General features: G+C 41.9%; 2 protein-coding genes across 3 annotated transcripts; both read right to left on the reverse strand.

Annotated features, from left to right (window-relative positions):
- Positions 1-1,253: 1,253 nt before the first annotated feature.
- RB195_008389 (uncharacterized protein) lies at positions 1,254-2,248 on the reverse strand (the record flags this gene model as incomplete). The annotated part of the gene is made up of 3 exons (XM_064194852.1): positions 1,254-1,274; positions 1,338-1,548; positions 2,115-2,248. The coding sequence occupies 3 exons, from the start codon at positions 2,246-2,248 to the stop codon at positions 1,254-1,256; spliced, it is 366 nt and encodes a 121-aa protein (XP_064045997.1).
- Positions 1,812-18,919, reverse strand: RB195_008390 (uncharacterized protein; the record flags this gene model as incomplete). Of its 2 annotated transcripts, XM_064194853.1 has the most annotated exons (15): positions 1,812-1,863; positions 1,918-1,933; positions 1,964-2,026; positions 2,750-2,867; positions 4,177-4,318; positions 6,477-6,618; positions 6,672-6,804; positions 6,874-6,990; positions 7,367-7,481; positions 7,535-7,679; positions 9,318-9,495; positions 10,207-10,338; positions 10,584-10,730; positions 11,316-11,417; positions 11,513-11,572. In XM_064194853.1, 15 exons carry the CDS (start codon positions 11,570-11,572, stop codon positions 1,812-1,814), a joined length of 1,662 nt encoding a protein of 553 aa, XP_064045998.1. The 2 variants fall into 2 exon arrangements, with proteins under 2 accessions (XP_064045998.1, XP_013305083.2); XM_013449629.2 differs by lacking the exons at positions 1,812-1,863; positions 1,918-1,933; positions 1,964-2,026; positions 2,750-2,867 and adding an exon at positions 18,821-18,919 and having other exon boundaries at positions 4,168-4,318; positions 11,513-11,581.
- Positions 18,920-19,244: the final 325 nt, after the last annotated feature.

Here is a 19,244-nt window from a genome sequence, read left to right on the forward strand (position 1 = left end):
GCGCCAGTGAGTGCCCTACTTCCCACCCCTCCCCTCAAATACGCTTTCCCCAGGGATCGTTTGTGGCCGTTCCTTTCAAACCTAAAAATGCAAGTAGAACTAGCCGCAGGCGGAATTCTTTGCCGTATGGTGCGTCAGGAGCTTGCGCAAGTACGCTACTTTACGTCGATGACGTCATGTTGGTGCGTTTTATTAGTCGTCCGACTCCTCACCCCTCCCGTTCACCATTCGCTATGTTTTTCGGAGCCCTACATTGGTTTCCATCATGCTTTTCGAATGTTTTTTTTTCTTGTTTTCAACTCCTTAATGGAACTTTCATTGGTCCATCCGCTACCCCTCATGGACAACACAAATCTCGCGATCACATTTCGAAATCTCAACAACACTTTTTTTTCTACGTGTATTTCTGAATTTAAGAGAAGGCCACGAATTTCTCCTCTATCCAATATTAATTAAAAATAGCGTAAGTGTGAATGAATTCCAGAGGTATTGTAGAATTCGTCCAAAGTTCAAACAAAAATGCATTTCATTTCTCAGATCGCAAAGCTATATTCTTCTTAAAAAAGAAGCTTAACCACACGAAAACTGGGTTGATCAAGAAAACTGTAATATTTGGTGTTTTGATATAGTGTGCCTACGAGGTTTTTAGATAGAACCTTTATTTGCCTGACGTTTCGGCTTTTTCGCCTTCAGAAACTTCACAGACGAAAAATTACAAAGAAAACCAAAAAGAATGAAGCTGAGAGCGATCAAAAACCACATTGCTTCAGCGCGACTGCTCGTGCAACACACAATGCTACATATAGTTTTTACCCGACTATACCTATGTTCTCGGCCATTAAGTAAGTAAACCGCATGAATTATTATTACATTATGTTTTCTGTGGGATGATGAAGCAGGAGAGAGAATAAATAACTGATGCTTCTGACTTTTCCAGGCTACGACGAAGGCAACAACCCCGAAACGATAATTGTTAATAGGGATCAGTATCAATTTTGGCTACAGCACAAGCAAATCAACGAAAGGTACATTATCAATGTACCAAGATTCATGAAAAGTAGAACATGCGCATTATTGAATAGTTTCTTCTCTCGCTAAAAAGAAAACAACTGATCTTTGGAGAAGGAATTAGCCGGGGATGGAACAAAGATAAAGCAATAAAACACATCTGACTCATCTTTCAATTAAATCTTTGATAAATATAAAAACTCCCCTTTTTCAGCTCGAGCAACAGCGATTGCATTTTGGTTGGCCTAAGAGTACGCAGGAAAGTTCTGGAAGGAGATCATTCGTGGTCACCACGCAAATATCCGCGAGCAGAAGTGATTAATAATCACCAGACCACTGGACGAAAATAGGTGCCGAAACGCTTCGATCACTCCTATACTTGGTAACCCACATAACACTACCCGTATGATGCACATCTGTAGGTCTTGGAAAGAAAAGAATTCAGGCTCAAGCACAATTGCTGCAGAGTTCGCGAATAACTTCGAAGAAAACAGCGCCGAAAATTCTATTCTATTTCGCTTCGAACTCATCATCGACAACCTACAAAAAAAGATGTTCGGATGTTATCTATCGCAGCTCTAACAGTTCAGACAAACTAGAGAGGTGGTCAGGAAAAAAAAAAAACTAAAATAAATCCAATTACCAATAATCTGAAACAAAAAGTGCATGCAGAGTAACAGTTATAAATTGGAATGTCGGAAATTGTGATAAATGAACGATATTGGTAACCAACTTGGAAGATGTCGGATCTCCAGCACTTTTTCCACATTTTCCTCTCTATTTCCCGGAACTTCAAAACGTCCTCATCTTTCATGGATATGGAGCGATGTCCACACAAAGGGCAAAACGCTACATCTGACCATATTTCGTATCGTACAAGAAATGAGTCAAGCATACTTACTCACTTACTGTGTAGGAGAAGCGTCTGAACTATTTTGGTGAGATTATAGCTAACACTTAGCTGGTTTCGATGGCGTTCCTCTTCTTTTCTCGATACAAACGTCTACTTCTTTATTTCCTTAAAATACTAATCATGGTGGAATAATACTTGCTCCTCTATACATGTGTATAAATGGAGCTGGGTCAAAACGACATGAGGCACATACGCAATTGCGAACGCGGCTCCTCTCGAGGCGCTTCGGCGGAGCGTAGCGGCTGCGAGCGTGGTGAACCCCTTGTTGGCACCACCCATCGCTGCAGTCTGCGACGGTCCCAACTCGGCTCCAACAGCTGCCTCCATTATGCCGTTTTAAGCGTGTACGCAAATGCACCGCAACTACACTCGTGATTCATGACGTTTTGACCCGACTATAAAGTTTGTACTTCGCTCAAATTCCTCGGAGGACCCCCAAGAGGAGTACCTACACGTTGCATATAGTATATTCATGTGCATATATATGAAGCACGGGGAGTTGCGTAAGCGGCTGCACTCGAAGCGGTGCGGCGGAGACAACGATTGAAATCGTGGTGGGACCATGGCGAACTGCAGAGATGGGTGGTAGTAGCGAGGATCCTTACACGATCCGAACCGCTACGCTCCACCGCGCCGCTTCGAACGCGGCCGCTTACGCAACCGTCCGTGTTTCATATTGTTTCGACCCAACTACAGATCCTCTAACTTCACGTGCAGCTGCAAACTTCTTAATATTCGTGAATTCTGTCGAGATTCCAAGAGAATCCGACAAAAAGAACTCACAATATTCAAATCCCTCTTTATCAGAAGCTGAATTCAAAAACTTACCGTGATTATCCACATATTGCAGCATTCTGTCGACTCCGTCAGCAATCAAGCTCGAATCCGGCCTCGCGCAAACGTTTTGTGACGGTTTAAAATCCGCACCATATAGGTGACCGCTCACCTATATGGTGCGGATGACATAGCACCATTTGGATCGATTTCCTTTTTTGACTACACTGTGTGTGTTGCACTATCAATAACATACAGTCAGGTAAAAACGACTTGATGTCTGGTGCTTGCAGTCTAATTAGAGCCAGTGAGAGCTCCAGGCACTTACGGAACTACATCATGCGCTTCAAACGGAGGACAGATGTAGTTGGAAAATTTTACAAAGTTTGTTTTTTTATGTGGGAATACTAGGAGTCGTTCACGTCTGCGCCTCTCATTCCCCTTCGTTTCAAAACTGCCCCTACACATTTTCAGGATCGCAACATTTCGTATCTCTTAATGAGGAACAGCAAAATATAATGTTAAGGCTCAAGGTTATCGCGTAGGTGACGATGAATACCTGACGTGCTCTGTTCACAAATTTTCAGAGTCCTGGCCAAACTTCACCACTTCCCCCAGTTTTTCTCTCTGAAACTACTAATTTCACTCTAATACTTCTTTTTAAGAGTTACAAGCGCTCTCTTCTCTTTTCATTCAATTGATTCAATTTCAATTTATTTTTTACTTCGTCATGTCTGAGTCGTTCAGAGTTCTTTCAGTCACCTGACGTGAGCCATTTAATCCAGACAATGACCATTGTAACAGTTCCATATTTGATTTATATTACTGGAATCACGGCTGGACTCCTACACATGGTTTTGTTGCGGTCAATATGTGCCCGCTCCAATGATTTTTGTTCAATTTTGAGTATTGTTGCCAAGTTTAAAGCTATCACTCCACGAATCTAGGGTGGTACGGTTTTCAGGTTATGGATCATGCCCATACGGGGTCGTAGATTGTGGGGAAGAGGCTGATTCCGTCCATTTTTTCTAATTACCGTTAAAAAAAAACGGCCGAGAAGATGCGGCGTGTGCACAAGGCTGGCGCGCTCCAGTACAACTCGTAGAAAATAGCACCCCGGAACACTCGAAGCCGCATCTTCCAGGCCGTTTTCTACGGCGATTAAGAGGAAATGAGCAAGATCCCACCCGTTTCTGCAACCCACGATCCCGTATAGTCTTTGACTATCGGAAATCCATATCACGTCATATTTTTTGGGGTGATATGGACTTTAAAGGAAAGCGAAGTACTATTCAACGCTGAAGAACGGCGGAGAGAGCATTAGGCACCAAAATCGTTTAAACGAAGTTAGTTTAACGCGCATAGTACATATTTAATAATTTTAAAAACTTCAATATCACGTAATACGTAAGATGCCAATAATGTTCGCGTGATTTAGAACTTGTGACATATATTTATTTACAAACATATCTCTATGTTACTACATTGGTATACTCCATAACATCATATATGGGTTCACCCTTGTCTGCCGTTTCTTTCATCTCCTTGTAGTACTTTTCGGAAGCTTTCTTGTAGTTCTCCGCCTCCTGAGGATGGCTTAGGTCAGCAATATCGTCACATACGCTGAAATATGAAGAGAAATTATTAGTAACAACCCACGATACAAATAAAGGGATAAGGTATCCATTAGTTATAGTCGGTTCAAGACGACATGAAGTACGGTGCAGTTGCGGAAGCGGATGCGCTCGAAGCGGCGCGTTGGAGAGGGCGGTTAAAGTCGAGGACTAAAGCAAGAAACGGTGCAGCAGAGGTCCTCACTCGATCCCAACCGCTACGCTCCACCGCACCGCTTCGAGCGCAACCGCCTACACAATTGCACCGTTCTTCATGTCGTTTTTACTCTACTATGTTGCTCTATATATTTACCCCGGCAACTGTGACCCGTCTACGGGTAACACAAGTATCCGCTTGATGATCTTTGTACTCTATTCAATCGATTGCATCTCAGTTAGTTCTTACCGCATTTTCACTTTTAGTGTATTATATGAATGTCTCCGAAATGAATCTAAGAGAAAACATATATAAAACAGTTATCGCTACACTACTAAAACTACCTTTAGATTTCCTTTGCCTTTTAAAAGCTTATCTTTAGAAAAGATCGTAGAGAGAAGTGCACGATGTCGATAACACCACACATAAGTGCTCATAACAGATGAATGTAGATAACTGATTGAAAAAAGGTGGATACCCCCAGAGGTCAGAGCATCACAAATCCAGACCCAGCTGAATTAGTTCCCATAGTAGAAGAAAAATTCATCTACCTTACCCTGCAATTATGACGAGGAATATAAGGAAGTGTTGTGCTATGTTGCGCTACCAAAATAAAGAAATAGTTGAAAAAACGATGAGAACAGCTTAAATTGCATGTTAAATAATAGATAGACGGGCGGGCAAATATGAAGAGAATATTCAGGTTTAGTTGCCAGACACTAAAGCTAATTGTCCAATTGTTGTCTGGTTACCATTTAACATGCTTTTAAGAAATACACAGCCGAAAACGATTCAAATCTTTGTAAAATGTAGTTTGGGGGGGAGGGGGGCACGCACTAAAAACTTAGCGTTAGTCTTAGAGGATCTATGACATGTAAGCTAAAGTTACTAAGCGAAGAAAGTGAGATAGAGTGTCCACAAATAAGGGCGCCACTGAGTGCCCCTTCCCCCAACTACATTTTCCCGAAATTCTTTAGTTTTGGAATTGCTAATTCACATATAAGTCGCAGTACGTACAGTCAGGTGAAAACGACATGAAGCACCGTGCAATTGTGTAAGCGGCTGGTGAAAGCGGCTACACTAGAAGCGCTGCAGTCTGGCGCTCTAGGATCGAGGTGTACCCTTGCTAGCACCACTCATCGCTGCAGTGTGCGATGGTTCCAACTCGATCCTAACTGCTAGCTCGGCTTCAAGTGCAGCTTCTTACGCAACTACACGGAACTTCACGTCGTTTTGACCCAACTATATCTACATATTACAAAAAGGTGCTGCCGTTCAACACATCCCCAGACCACATAACGTGATACGTCGAGTGGCTAAAAGGGATACGAAAACTTTGGCATCCTTTTCGATCCTTTTCGTCACGCTAAATTGCCTTACATTGTCGAGTGAACTGCGAAACTCACGTTGCCTTCACCCCTGGAATTCCTCTGTGTTTGCTGCATCACAGGAAACACACATCTCAGAGAGCGGTCGGGCATCGGTATCGAAGACTACACCATCTGTTGCTGGGATACTAACGAGAAGGAAGTAAGAGGTTGCGTAGTAGCTGTCAAGAACGATTACAAGAACCTGGTGAAAGAATTTGACTCAACCATGCAAAGATACGCCTTCGTCCAGCTGCTCCATTGTAGAATATCCAAATTGAGTCGTAAGTGCTCACATAGTTACGGAGACTGCCGAAGTCAACAACAGTGACTCCGTTTCGATAAACTCAATGCTCTGATGTCTAAAGTATGTGTTGCCGAGGGAGGACCCCACGAAGACTCAACGTCTATTGGCATTTTAGGCGAGACTTCACGCAGAACAACTGGAACTGTGACGAATGAAGGGATTCTGTACGAGATATTGCTGTAGACCGAGAAGGTTGGGCAGAGTTGTGTTCAAGCATGATACACTTCGGTGAAAAAGCACGTAAAAGCGCGATGAAATCAGCCCGTAATTCAAGAGAGTCAAACTTATTAATTTCTTCAGCTTCGACACTCTAAATTCAACAGTTACTTCAACTTACTCATTAAGCTCCGCATACGGTCTCTTCCCCATTTGTCCCATTTGCATATTGCTGGCTGTTGATGTCAACATATAGTCATCAGGATTCAATTTTGTGTCTGCTGCAGCGAGACATTCTCCTCTTAGGATTTTCGCCGGAAGATCTGCACAAGTCCCTACATACATAACTCCACTTTATTTTTTAATAGGCGCTTACCTGGTTCTGCAGTTATTGGTCTTCCTAGTCCTATTCCATCCGTAATTCTATTCAAAATAGCATTAACCATTGCTGGGGCCGTTCGAAAACCGCCAGTGACGTAAACAACCGTCTTTTCAAACACTGGACGAATCTAGGAAAGAATTACTCGAGAGTGTCGAATTATTCACTAAGAACGGAAAAAGACAGAAATGTTATGTACTTGTTCTGCAAATTCGAGGAAGAAGGCCTCCCTCTTCCTTGTTGACTCACGCATGTGTTGGAATGCAGGACGTTCTATGTTTCCACCAGAAAGCTCCACAAAATCGAATCCACATCTCTGAACACATTACAAAAGGATGTCAAATATCACCATAAAGCTTGAAGTGTGTTTAAGTAGCGATTTTATGCCACACCATACAGATGCTGAGGAATTGACGGAATTTGCAGCGGATAACTTATAGGTGACAAAAAAGTTATCACTAATTACATAATGATCATGACAAATTAACATTTCTATGTATTAAGAACTTTCGCTGCTGTCTAGCGAATAATTTGTGACTACCAAGATCTGGTGTCCTACAAAAGTGCTATAACTGAGCAGGAAATCCGTGATTGAAATAAAAATATAAGCTTTTTAGAGCCACCAACTTCGCATACGAATACATGGGTGCATCTGAAACACTGCAAACGAAACTTAGAAATGAAAGTCTCACTTCCATCATTCCACACATCTGCTTAGCATCCTCCACACTCAAACCTTTCTCTTGGAATTCGACTGAATTTGTCTTGATTCCAACCAAGAAACCTGTGGAAGCGTCAATTTCCTTCCTGGAAAAAATCTGTTAGACACCTTTACAGTCATTATCTTCAGACAAATGTACCTAATGCTTCTGAACACTTCCAAGATCACTCGCATTCTGTTTTCAGGCGAACCACCATATTTATCATTACGATTATTGGTAGACGGTGATATGAATCCAGATAGGAGATATCCATGTGCTGCATGAATTTGAACTCCATCGAATCCTTAAAGTCGCAAAGGAGATCATCGAAATAGCCACACTCATTCCGTACACCACGTTTAGAATCCTAAATTTCACTGAATGGATTGCAGATTATATGCAATTATGGGACGCGGCCATAATTACACTCCCACCAAACAAAACTACAACTCTTTTCAGTTTTTACGATTTTATGTTTGAAGAATGTAGGCGGAAATTACTTACCTTTTCCCCAACATAGTTTTGGAGTGATGTTCAGTACAGATTAGATGTTTTGCTAAGAAATATTACTACATCTATGACTATTATATGCGAGAAACTCTTACACGTGAGAGATGCCCTTAGGCTCAGAGAGCGAGACGAGAGAGAAATAGAATCAGTATTTGTAAACAAAGAGGTTGTTATATTAGTGGAAAGCAGATGGCAAAATCCATGTTGGCAAAGAATCACCTAGCCCATGCGGATAGTAAACAAAAAACAATCATAAAAATCATTAAATTTTAAATTTGCAGTCCTCTTTTCTAGTTATATTATTTTATAGCAAACGTACTAACGTGATGAAGCAATGTGTGCTTACAAAACATTAAACAAATATTAGAAAATGTGCATAGATTATCTTTAAGAGTTGGGAAATTTTGAGTTTTCTAGCATATGTGGAAATTATGACCAGTTATGCCCATTATGGCTTAGGGAAATCTCAGCTGGCAAATCTCTACATTAGGTATATGCCGATCTAACGGAGAATGCAGCTGTCACCCTCCAGAATGTGACAGCACCATCGGAGACGACTGTCCCGGATGTGCTCAGGAGTTATGGGAGTGGTCGTCTGATCTCTTCCGAAAGCTTTCGTCGTAGATGTTATAAAAGTGGGTGACTAGAGACTTAGGGTTTTTATCACCCTAATCGAACACACCAAAACGGTGGTTCAGTGAAATATATTTATTGTACAGTAGGCAGAGGATAATGTGAGCGAAGTAATGAGTGGGCAGAGCGTTGTCTACCGCACTCTTGGAGGGTACAAATCATTATGTCATGTAAAAAAAAAAACTATAATAAGGCCGTTGCCAGTCGTTTTCCCTAATGACCGGCTGTTGCGGCGGCTGCGGGTACCTAACGACCGCCCCCACCATCGGGGGTCGATGATAGATGTGGTCAACGCGATTTCACACCAACTATTCGTTGTAGTATTTTCATTTCCATGACTTCAAAAGTTTCACTTCCTCACTCGCGAGCCTACACTCGGCACCACAGAGAGAGTTACAGGTGGAACAACGGTGTTCTTCACAGACTTCGGACCGTGGCACTCTTGACACAGAGAACACCGGTCGTTGATCCCGTCGGAAAAAATCAAATACTGTAGCACGGAGAGCAAAGCAATCTAAGTTAATATGAGGAAGTCAAGTTCATCAGATCTGCGGTAGAGGATTCCTATAGATAGCTGATTCTATAAATAGGATATCGAACGTGGTTGCTTTCATTAACAACAATTACCAACAGGCTACCTTTTCTTTTCAAAGTTTGTGAACACAGGTTAGGATAATACCCACAAGTATTTGCCTAACATTTGTACAATAATTGATTTCTAGTCTACAATGATGACTGATGATCAGAATTAAAATAAATCAGCTTGAGTGAGTAAATGCTATTAATCTTCCGAACTAACCGTGTTCACGTGCAAATTTTGCTGCAAACACAAATCGATCAACAACTTCCGTCTTGATCTGCTCCAGTGATAACGCAATCGGTTTCCCGAAACCCATAAATCGCCGCTTTACGGTCAATTGTATGTCTGAGCATGAAAACGGGTGAGCATGGACCAGTTCGGGCGTTTGACGTCCTGCCTGGAAAACGATGCAACGTTGTTTCGGAAAATGTGTATGGGCCCTCGTTTAGATATTATGTCTCAACGTTAATTTCTTATGTAGTGTTTCGAGTTCCGTGCAATTTAAAGTTGAATAACATCTGAAAAGTGGGACAGGTAGTGTATTTGTCATCTTTTCTCTTTCAATCTAGCTCTACAATCCATAGTGGTCAAAATAGGGAAGAAATTTGACTAAAATCAGTGACATTTAGATCTATCCCATAACAAAACTAAGCAGTAGTGTAACTGCGACGTGTCGCAAAAGTGAGAGGGAAGATAAGGATGAAGTGTTCTTGACCCTAGGTAGTTTTGACCTATTAACGTCCCAGAAACGTACTAGTGAACATTCCCTGCGCTACATCCCAGTAAGATATAATAGGGTCAAAACGACATGACGCACGGCGCATTTCCGTAGTGGCTGCGCTCGAAGCGGCGCGGTGAAGCTATACCGGTTAGGATCGAGTGAGGACCTTTCCTATTATTATTCTTCGTTGCAGTTCGCTATGGTCCCACCTAGATTTCAGCCGCTTTCTCCATCGCGCAGCCAGCTAGACCAAGATTCATGTCGTTTTTTTCCTTACTATGCCTTCCTTATTTTATTCTAAACTTTCGCACCAACTCCGTACTTCTGCTCCTAGAAATGAAGTGCCCTATCGTAAACCAAGCGTAAACTGCCCTAACGTAAACTTACGTGCGAAATTTGTGCAATAGCCAGTGCCCCATCCTGTTTCATAGCTGCCGATAACTTTTTGCAAGCTTCTCTAAGTTCTGGACAGTCATTTTCCTTGCTGAATACGACATTTCCCGCTGATTCAAGATTCCACTGAAAAGCAAAGAAAAACTGCATTTCAGAAACGTTTTGCAGTAAGTCCTATCGAAAATTTAAACATTTAAGAAATAAGTTGTGAGGCTCGTGGTGATCGATAGATCTGACTCATGAATTGAAGCTATAGGTGTGCTGTTCCTTACATATGGAAATTATGAGAAAAAAAACTAATAGCTAGCTGAGGATTTCCATTATAGTCGACAAATAAAAATAAAACAAAAAGAAAAGAGGGAAGAACGAACCGGATCAACGCAAATATTTCCTGTGAGGATAATCCCAAATTCTCCATGACCCCATTTGTCGTAGAGGTTGATAAGACGTTGCGATGGAATACCTCGTTTCTTGTACTCTTTTGGATCCCAGGAGCTGATTCTTTCCGTTAAAGCTGCCTACAACAACAAGCAAATGGAAACTGAACAGAAACACGGAACAAAAAAAGAGACGGATTTTAAGGAACATGACAAACACATAAATTTCTGCTAATTTCATCACTAGTGTGCATCTTTGAACACTAAGAAGATACCGGAAATCGACAAATCTCAGAAACTGATGGAGCACTGCACGTCTTATTTAGTTATTATAGCTAATTAATTATTCTATAATTATTATGATCATTAATTTGCTTTATTATCACTACTTAATATAGCTATTCAATTTTAAAATATGGATTCAAAGTTCTTGGCTGCGCAACTTAATAATCAAGAGGAAACATCAGAACATTCTTGGTTTAAGAATGTGGTGACTCGATGGTCATTCATACATCAAATGAAAAATAAAAATGAGAGATCTGATTCTGAACAATTCATTTAATTATTACATCCAAATTAAAAACACAATATCCCGAAAGAACATTTAAATGCAAAGTTTTCTAATTAAAACTATGCGAACATTTTGACGAAAATCGTCCAAAGAACAATAATACTCTATTAATTCAACTCTTTCATTTTTTTCCCCTCATTTGACAAATTAATCACCTTTAGAAACCGGTTTTGAGCGGTGCGTCCACAGCGGAACGTCAGTTCTTGTCCAAGAACGGAAATATCAGTTCCTCCCGCTGGTAGACGAGAATGGACTCCCTTAATTGATATTACTTTGTGACTTTACGTAGACAGAATCTCTTCTGAACATTCAATAAATATAATGTTGTTAAAAGAAGAGAAATATAGCTTACTCTCATTAAAGTCTTGGTTGTAGGATGCTTGATGATGTTTACAACGGGATTTTTGATCATTTCGTAATTCTATAACCTTAAAAAGGACATCATTTACTTGACTTCAGTTTATTTTGTTTCGTACCAAAGCAAACCACTCAACGAATATTTTCACTAACAGTATGGAAATAATTATTTATATAGTCTTCTGCAGGTCTCTTTGCATGGGTGACCGCGCCACATTCGCAGTAACTCCCACGAAGGCGCTCACTTTTATCTGAAAAAGGTCGTTTTTAAGATATAACTCACCGTATTTGACAACTACGTAGAGAAAAAGAAGATCCTTGGTGAAAACGTTGGGTTGCAGCCGATGTATATAGTCAGGTCAGAAGCTCAGTGAAGTTGCGCTGCGCTCGAAGCGCGGTGGAGATAGCGGTTGACGTAGAGGTGGGACCTCCGCAAACTGCAGCGATGAGTGGTCCTAGCAAAGGCCTCCTCGATCCTAACCGCTTCCAGAGCACACGCGTACGTGAACGCACCGCGTTTCACGTCGTCTTGATCTGACTGTATATATAGTAGAGTCAAAACGACATGAATCACGGTGCAGTTGCATAAACACACACTATGCTCGAAGCGGCGCAGCGGAGAAAGCGATGGAATCGAGGTAAGACCATCGCCAAACTGCAGTGAAGAATAGCGCTAGCAAAGGTACTCCCTCGATCCTAACCGCTACGCCCCACCGCGCCGCATCGAACGCAGCCGCTTACGCAACTACACCATGCTTCATGTCGTTTCGGCCTTACTACAGACAATAATGATGAAGAAGAACAATGAACTAGAAAAAAAAACTACGCCGACAAAACAATCATAAAAGAATAATCTACTGAAATGTAAAAGAACAAAGAAACTATTAAAACTAAAGGAAGATTAGCCGCATCCGGCACGCCTTCTACAGCTTAGTTTCGTTAAAAATTGATTCTTGATCCGTTATTAGATACCACCTGTTACATCGATTCCCGTGTTTTAAAGACACGGGAATCGATGTAACAGGTGGTATCTAATAACGATACTTAAAAAGCGGATTTTAGAGAAAAACTCTCGCTTTCAAGGTAGAGAAGAAAAGACAGAGCTGACAGAGTTGAAGAGCAGCAACTGTGGTTGCGCCTTTTATCTGCCGTCCGCCACCAAAGCACAAATTGAATCCGAATTGAAAAGTCCCTTCTTTCTCTTTCTTATTTTAAAGTTTTGTACTTTGGCTGCTGCCGGTTGTTCGACAAGATGAATGATCAGATGCTATTTTTAAAGCCACAGACAATTTCTCTGTTATAACTCACTGAATAATCTTTCCACAACTAATAAAGCTTTTTATTGTTTGAAGAACTCAATAATTATGTTTCAAATAAAATGTCCTAAATGAATCTGAACTGCTGCATGTAATTAATCCCCGAAAAGAAATAAAAGTTGACAAGCTAAAGACGGTGTTAGAGACTTCTGTCACTATAAGCCAGTTTAGAGGCAGCGTGTCACGAAACTAACGATGTTAAGGTCTCTATGGGCAAATATATGTAGAGATCGGGGTGCAAATTGCAAGTATGAGCGTGACCCCGCTCAATCCCCCCTAATTTCTCTGGAAAAAAGGCGTGGGAAGGGCGTTTGTTCCTACGAGATACGTGAAAACGCTCCACCTTTGTGCATGTCATGCGTCCACGAGCGATCGGACGTCTCTCCACCAGTTGAATAGGCTGTTGACGAAACCAGCGCGTGCACAAAGGTTGCGCAATTTCACGCAGCTCGTAGGAACAAACACCGTTCCCACGCTGTTTTCTGGACGATTAGAGATGAGGATCAAGTGGGACCGCGCTCACACTGGTAAACAACATAAAACTTGGTGTGATTGTGTACAAGGGTGCCCTAGAAGCCTATGTTGTCCTAGAAGCGGTGCGGAGGAGCGTAGCGGTAAGACTCTAGCGGAGATCCTTGCTAACACCATTCCTCGCTGTAGTTTGCGATGGTCCCACCTCGATTCCAGCCGCTTCGAGCGCAGCCGCTTACGCGGCTGCACAGCGCTTCATGTAATTTTAATCTTACTATATATTTGCCGACACAGACTCCAACATCATCAATTTTCGTGATACGCTGCTTTCGACACATTAGTGGTATCGAGAACGATTACCTATTATCTCTACCCGCTTGAGAATTTGTAAAGTATGATCTCTAATGTCCTAATAAAAGCATTCAAACGTAAAATAACGAAAAACACATTATGTGCTCTAATAAAAATATCTAATAAAATAAATACATCTATCTAATATATATACATATAATATAATATAATCTAATATAAATACATCTATATCTAATAAAAATAATACAAGTAACACCAAATTAGAAACAACAGTAAACAGTAGCAGATAAATAAATCAACATCATCATGAAAGTGACGTCGACGTGGCTCACAAAGTCGGTTCCATCAAGAATTGACAAAATGTTCCAGTATCGTAAATACATCAATGTTTAGGACCCATGTCGAAAAAAGAGGAAACTAGTCACGGCATTAAGAGGTGGCCCTGTGGATCGATAGAATGCGCGCTCCCTACGCTACCTATAGGACTGTTTCCTAATATATGAACATATCACCATATTCCCCTACGGATCTCTGAAATGAATGCGCGTTTCGAAATGAAATTAGCATTAGTATCCATAGAAAGTGAGCCTGAAGCGAGAAACAAGGTGAGAAACAGCGATCTATTCGTATTAATCGGCACTGCAACATTTTTCTGCATTATTTTCTCTATCTGTTACGTGAAAGAGTATAGTAAAGTTGAAACGACATGAAGCACGGTGCGGTTACGTAAGCTGCTGCGCTCGAAGCGGTGCGGCGGAGCGTGGCGGTTAAAATCTAGGAGAGACCCTTGCTGACACCATTCCTTGCTTTAATTCGTCACTTCGATTCCAACCGCTGTCTCCACCGCACCGCTTCGTGCGCAGCCGCTTTCGCAACTGCACCGTGCTTTGTGTCGTTTTGACCGGGCTATACATAGCGGAGAGGCGATTTTCAGACTACTTTCCACCTAACCTAATAGGGTCTCCATGTTTGTTCTGTTTTGATGGTAGGCGGTGATATCGTAGAGCTCGCGTTCACTGATGTAAAGTCGGGTCCAGACGAGATGAATCACGAGTGTAGTCGCAGTGCATTTGCGTACGTGCTCGAAAAGACGCGAAAAGCAGTTTGAACCGAGTTGGGACTGTCGCAAACTGCAGCGATGGGTGGTCCCAGCAAAGGTTCCACCACGCTCCTAGCCATTACGTTCCACCGAAGCGCCTCGAAAGAAGCCGCGTACGCAATTGCGTCTTTCGAGATTGCGTATGTAACCTACTATACTTACAGTCATTGTCAAGAGTGAAATAGGCATCAAACATTTTTTATCGTCATCGTTCTTGATGACGGCGCATGACGGTAGTGTTTGAAGAACCTGGAACTGGTCTATGACTGGAAACTGAGTGTGGGACCAACAATATGACGTGCCTCACTCCATATTTACCAATAAAACCAAAATTAGAACGATTACAACCAAATGGTGCACCATCCTTTTCAATCTAGTCACATGTCAAACTTGTGAAAATAACGATGACGAAGTCCGGATGAAGCTAGCGATGTTTGGGAGCAAGAGTAAGGCTTAAGGAGTCATATTCGATATTTGTCTTTGAAATAAAATTGTTTAATCAACTACATAATAACGCGCTTAGCCTGTGTTTGTTTGTCTGTATGTCACAAAATTACAGAAACCGAATGGAACGGTCCCCACAGCGTCGCTTTTTTTTTGCGCCGGCGCCAGAAAGCCGTAAAATGGAGTGGAACGGATCCCACGGCGTCAAATTGGTGTGTCACAGTGCACTTGTGTCGCACAGTAACTCCACTGTAAATTTGGCAAAAGCTAAATCAGACGTTGTGAACCATTTCATAGCCATGACAACTGCATGTGTTACGTTTCACCCGTATGCACTTCTCCGCATATCTATTTCCCTCCACGTTTGCTTCAGATTAATAACATAATTTTTTTCCCAGAAATTGGAAACACGTAATAATGCATGGATCTGTAGTAGAGTCAAAGTGACATGAAGCACGGTGCAGTTGCGTAAGCGGTTGCAGTTGCCAAAGTGGTGCGGTGGATTCCTTGATTCCAACCGCTGCGCTCCACCGCACCGCTTCGAGCGCAGTCGATTATTCAGCTTTGCCGTGCTTCATGTCGTATTGACCCAACTATGGCTAGGAGTTCTGGTCCTTTTAGAAAACTATGGAACCTAACCAGAGGTGACTTCGTGCTTGAGCACTAAGAAACTGTAGGAAGCAATCTTCGTTTCCTTCATAGGTTTGCATTATAGCTGGGTCAAAACGACATGAAGCACGGACAGTTGCGTAAGCGGCTGCGCTCGAAAGCGGTGCGGTGGAGACGGCGGTTGGAATCGAGGTGGGACAATGGCGAACAGCAGAGATGGGTGGCGGTAGCGTGGGTCCTTACACGATCCAACCGCTACGCTCCACCGCTCCTCCTCGAGCGCAGCCGCTCGCGCAACTGTCAGTGCTTCATGTCGTTTTGACCCGACTATGCACTCCTAGCACTTCTCCATTACGGAAGACTCAATATATTGAAGATGCGTCCATTTATCAAAACACCCAATGTGTATTCTACTGAAAAGTGGTATGTACGGTAGTACGAGGGTGGTGCCAAGCGGTGTAGTTGTACTTTCATTAAAACGGTCAGGGATCAATGAAGGGAGATTTTTGTATTTAGCATGGAAGCGGGTGAAGAACGTACGTTTCTCATCCAACAATGATTATCACTCAAATAAACAATTTTGACGCCATTACTATGCGAAAAAAAGAACATCTGCACTTAGAAGAAAAAGTCCAAAACGGGTAGGTGCACAAGTTGGTGAATAACGATTTTCACAGAAAATTTTATGCGGTAAAATTTTGCAGAATTATAGTAAATATAATATAATATAAATAATACAACTAAACATATTACAGAGAGATGGGGATTTCCCTACCCTAGCACCATGATGTCATTTTGTGGAACGAAAGGGTAAACTAAAATTCAGGAGCGGCGGGGAAACTCAACTGTGCTCTTATTTTTGGAAGTGAATCACTTAGTTAATCGGTCACCTAAAACCTAAGCATTAACCTTAGAGGCTCTATTTACATGTAGGATAAAGCTAGCAAGAGAAAAAAAGGAGAGCATTCAGCTTCCAGAAATAAAAGCGCCGTTGAGTTCCCCTCAAACTACATTTTTCCCAAAAAAAAAAAGTTAAAGTTCCGCCTAAACGTTACCTTAGTTACAATAAAACACTTTATTTCAACAACAAAACAGAAACACGTTTAGGTACGGATAAACGAGGAACAATCAATGAACGACTAGAAGTGAACGCAACCAGAAACTGGGCGGTACAAAAGTACATCGCTCTTTCAGTGGTCACATACGATTACGAATATGCATATTCACGTGAAAAATCCATGGGATTGAATTATTGAACCAAAGAACGAGCATTGTGTTTCTTCTCTGTTTCTACAGGATTACTGTAGTGAATAGTGTTCCTCGCTAAATGCTGCGTTCCTCTTGAAACTGTCATCAAATGCGTTTCTAGGCTGATCGATCGAAAGTGCATTTGGGGAGAATGGGGAGTTGGAGGCGAGAGGGCGCCCTTATTTCTGGACGCTTCTATTTTACTTTTTTTGTCTAGTAACTTTAGCTTACATTTTATAGATGCTTCTAAGACTAATGTTTAGGCCTTAAAGTACCCAAATGATTTAGTTAATTACTCCCAGAAATAACGTCGCAAAAAGGGGGGGGGGGGGCAAACACATTACATCCGTGCATTTAACTTCTCATAAGGAAAGAGTGAGGAAAAGAGTAATTGAGGTTGGGCCACTCAACCGTGCTCTTATTTCTGGAAATGAATAACTAAGAATAACTAAGTTAGTCGGCATGGTAAGGCCTAAGCATTAGCCTTAGAGAATCTATGACTGAAGATGTAGTCCGAAGTTACTAAGAGAAAAAAAACAAGGATAGAAGTTCCAGAAATAAGAGTGGTGGAGTGTGCCCAAACCCCTCTTCCCTTCCCCCAACCCCTCCAACGAAAGAACAAACAAAAACAAACGTTTTGGGGAAACATGAAATCTTCGGCAATTTCACAAAGGATCTGCGATTAGAAGATTTGCAATGCCATCCTACTAGAATTCATTACCAATTCGAAAAAAATAAGTCCAAATCATGTCCGTTTTATGAAGTGCTACTGCGTTACGTAACTACAGAAAGAACTTTATCTTCAGAAGAAACCACATCTCGGAAATAACGCTGTTTTGGTTGAACCAAATCTTTGCAGGACCAACTGAGGCTACTTTTTGCTGCTGCACCCAATCATGATCGTGATAATTATAATCATGATTGTAAACAAATTATAGTAGGGTCAAAACGACATGAAACACGTACGCGATTGCGTACGCGGCTTCTTTCGAGGCGCTTCGGTAGTGGCTAGGAGCGTGGCGAAATCCTTGCTGGCACCACCCATCGCTGCAGTTGGCGACGGGCTCACCTCGGTCCCAACTGCTGCCTCCGCAGCGCCGCTTCGAGCGCGTACGCAAATGCACATCAACTACACTCGTGTTCCATGTCGTATTGACCCGACTATAAATTATGAGCAATCGCCACCACAGAACTTGTTCCTAAACTTACTGTAGAACCTAGACGCAGCTAAAAGAAACTGGTAACAATAGCAGGATCAAAACGTCCTAAAGCTCGGTGCAGTTCCGTACACGGGTGCCCTAGAAGCGGTGCGGTGGAGCGTAGCGGATAAGATCAAGAGCGTAGCGGTGAATATCGACCAGCAGCTAGGACCACTCATCGCCACAGATTGCGATGGTCCCACCACGATCCCAGCCGCTACCTCCACCGCGTCCATTCGAGCCCAGCCACCCATGCAACTGTCCCAGGCAGGTCGTTTTGACCCGATCGTACAATCCAGAATTCCGGATAGCTTCACCCATTCAATTATCAAACATACTTCTCTTCTCGAAATCTGCCACTGTCTGAATCCTGCGAATGGTTCCTGCCTGAGTGTTTGTCCTTGTAACATAGCAATCGGTCCCAGAAGTTCATATACTTATGAGTCTTCTTCATGAAAAAAAGTACGGCGTAGATAACTAAACTCATTCCACATTAACGCGCGCTTGCCAGAAGTGTCCAAAAATTTAAATTTATGTCATTGTGTCTGTGTGTCAGTACTTAAATTTAGTCAATATCAGTAATTGTACTTCTTCTCATTGACTACTTGAAAATCGGGAAAAGAAAGGATCCGGAACAAAATATTTATACCGAAGAAGCAAGTAAGCGAAGAAGAAAAACCGCGTTTTTCACTGGGAATCATCATATGTTCGACAATATTGAAGCAGATCACAACAAATTGCACAGTGAGATGCTTGGAATGTTGCAATAAAAATTAGCACGAAAAAAAGTGGAACATGCTCATTAACCGGTATATAACTGCAAGCAATATAAAACGTAGTGATGAGTGCGAAATATTATCTTTTGTTCAAATCCATGTAAATATCATTATCTATCAAATCGACAAGGAAATAGAATTAATACAGCAAAGAAAATACGGTAGAGGAAACGTTACAGTGCTTAGAGCATGGAAAAATAAATGAAACAACCACCACAACCACCACAGAATAAATAGAACAGCAAAAGCCACA

This window comes from Necator americanus, chromosome III (genome assembly GCF_031761385.1).
Source record: "Necator americanus strain Aroian chromosome III, whole genome shotgun sequence".
NCBI classification, from domain to species: Eukaryota; Metazoa; Nematoda; class Chromadorea; order Rhabditida; family Ancylostomatidae; genus Necator; species Necator americanus.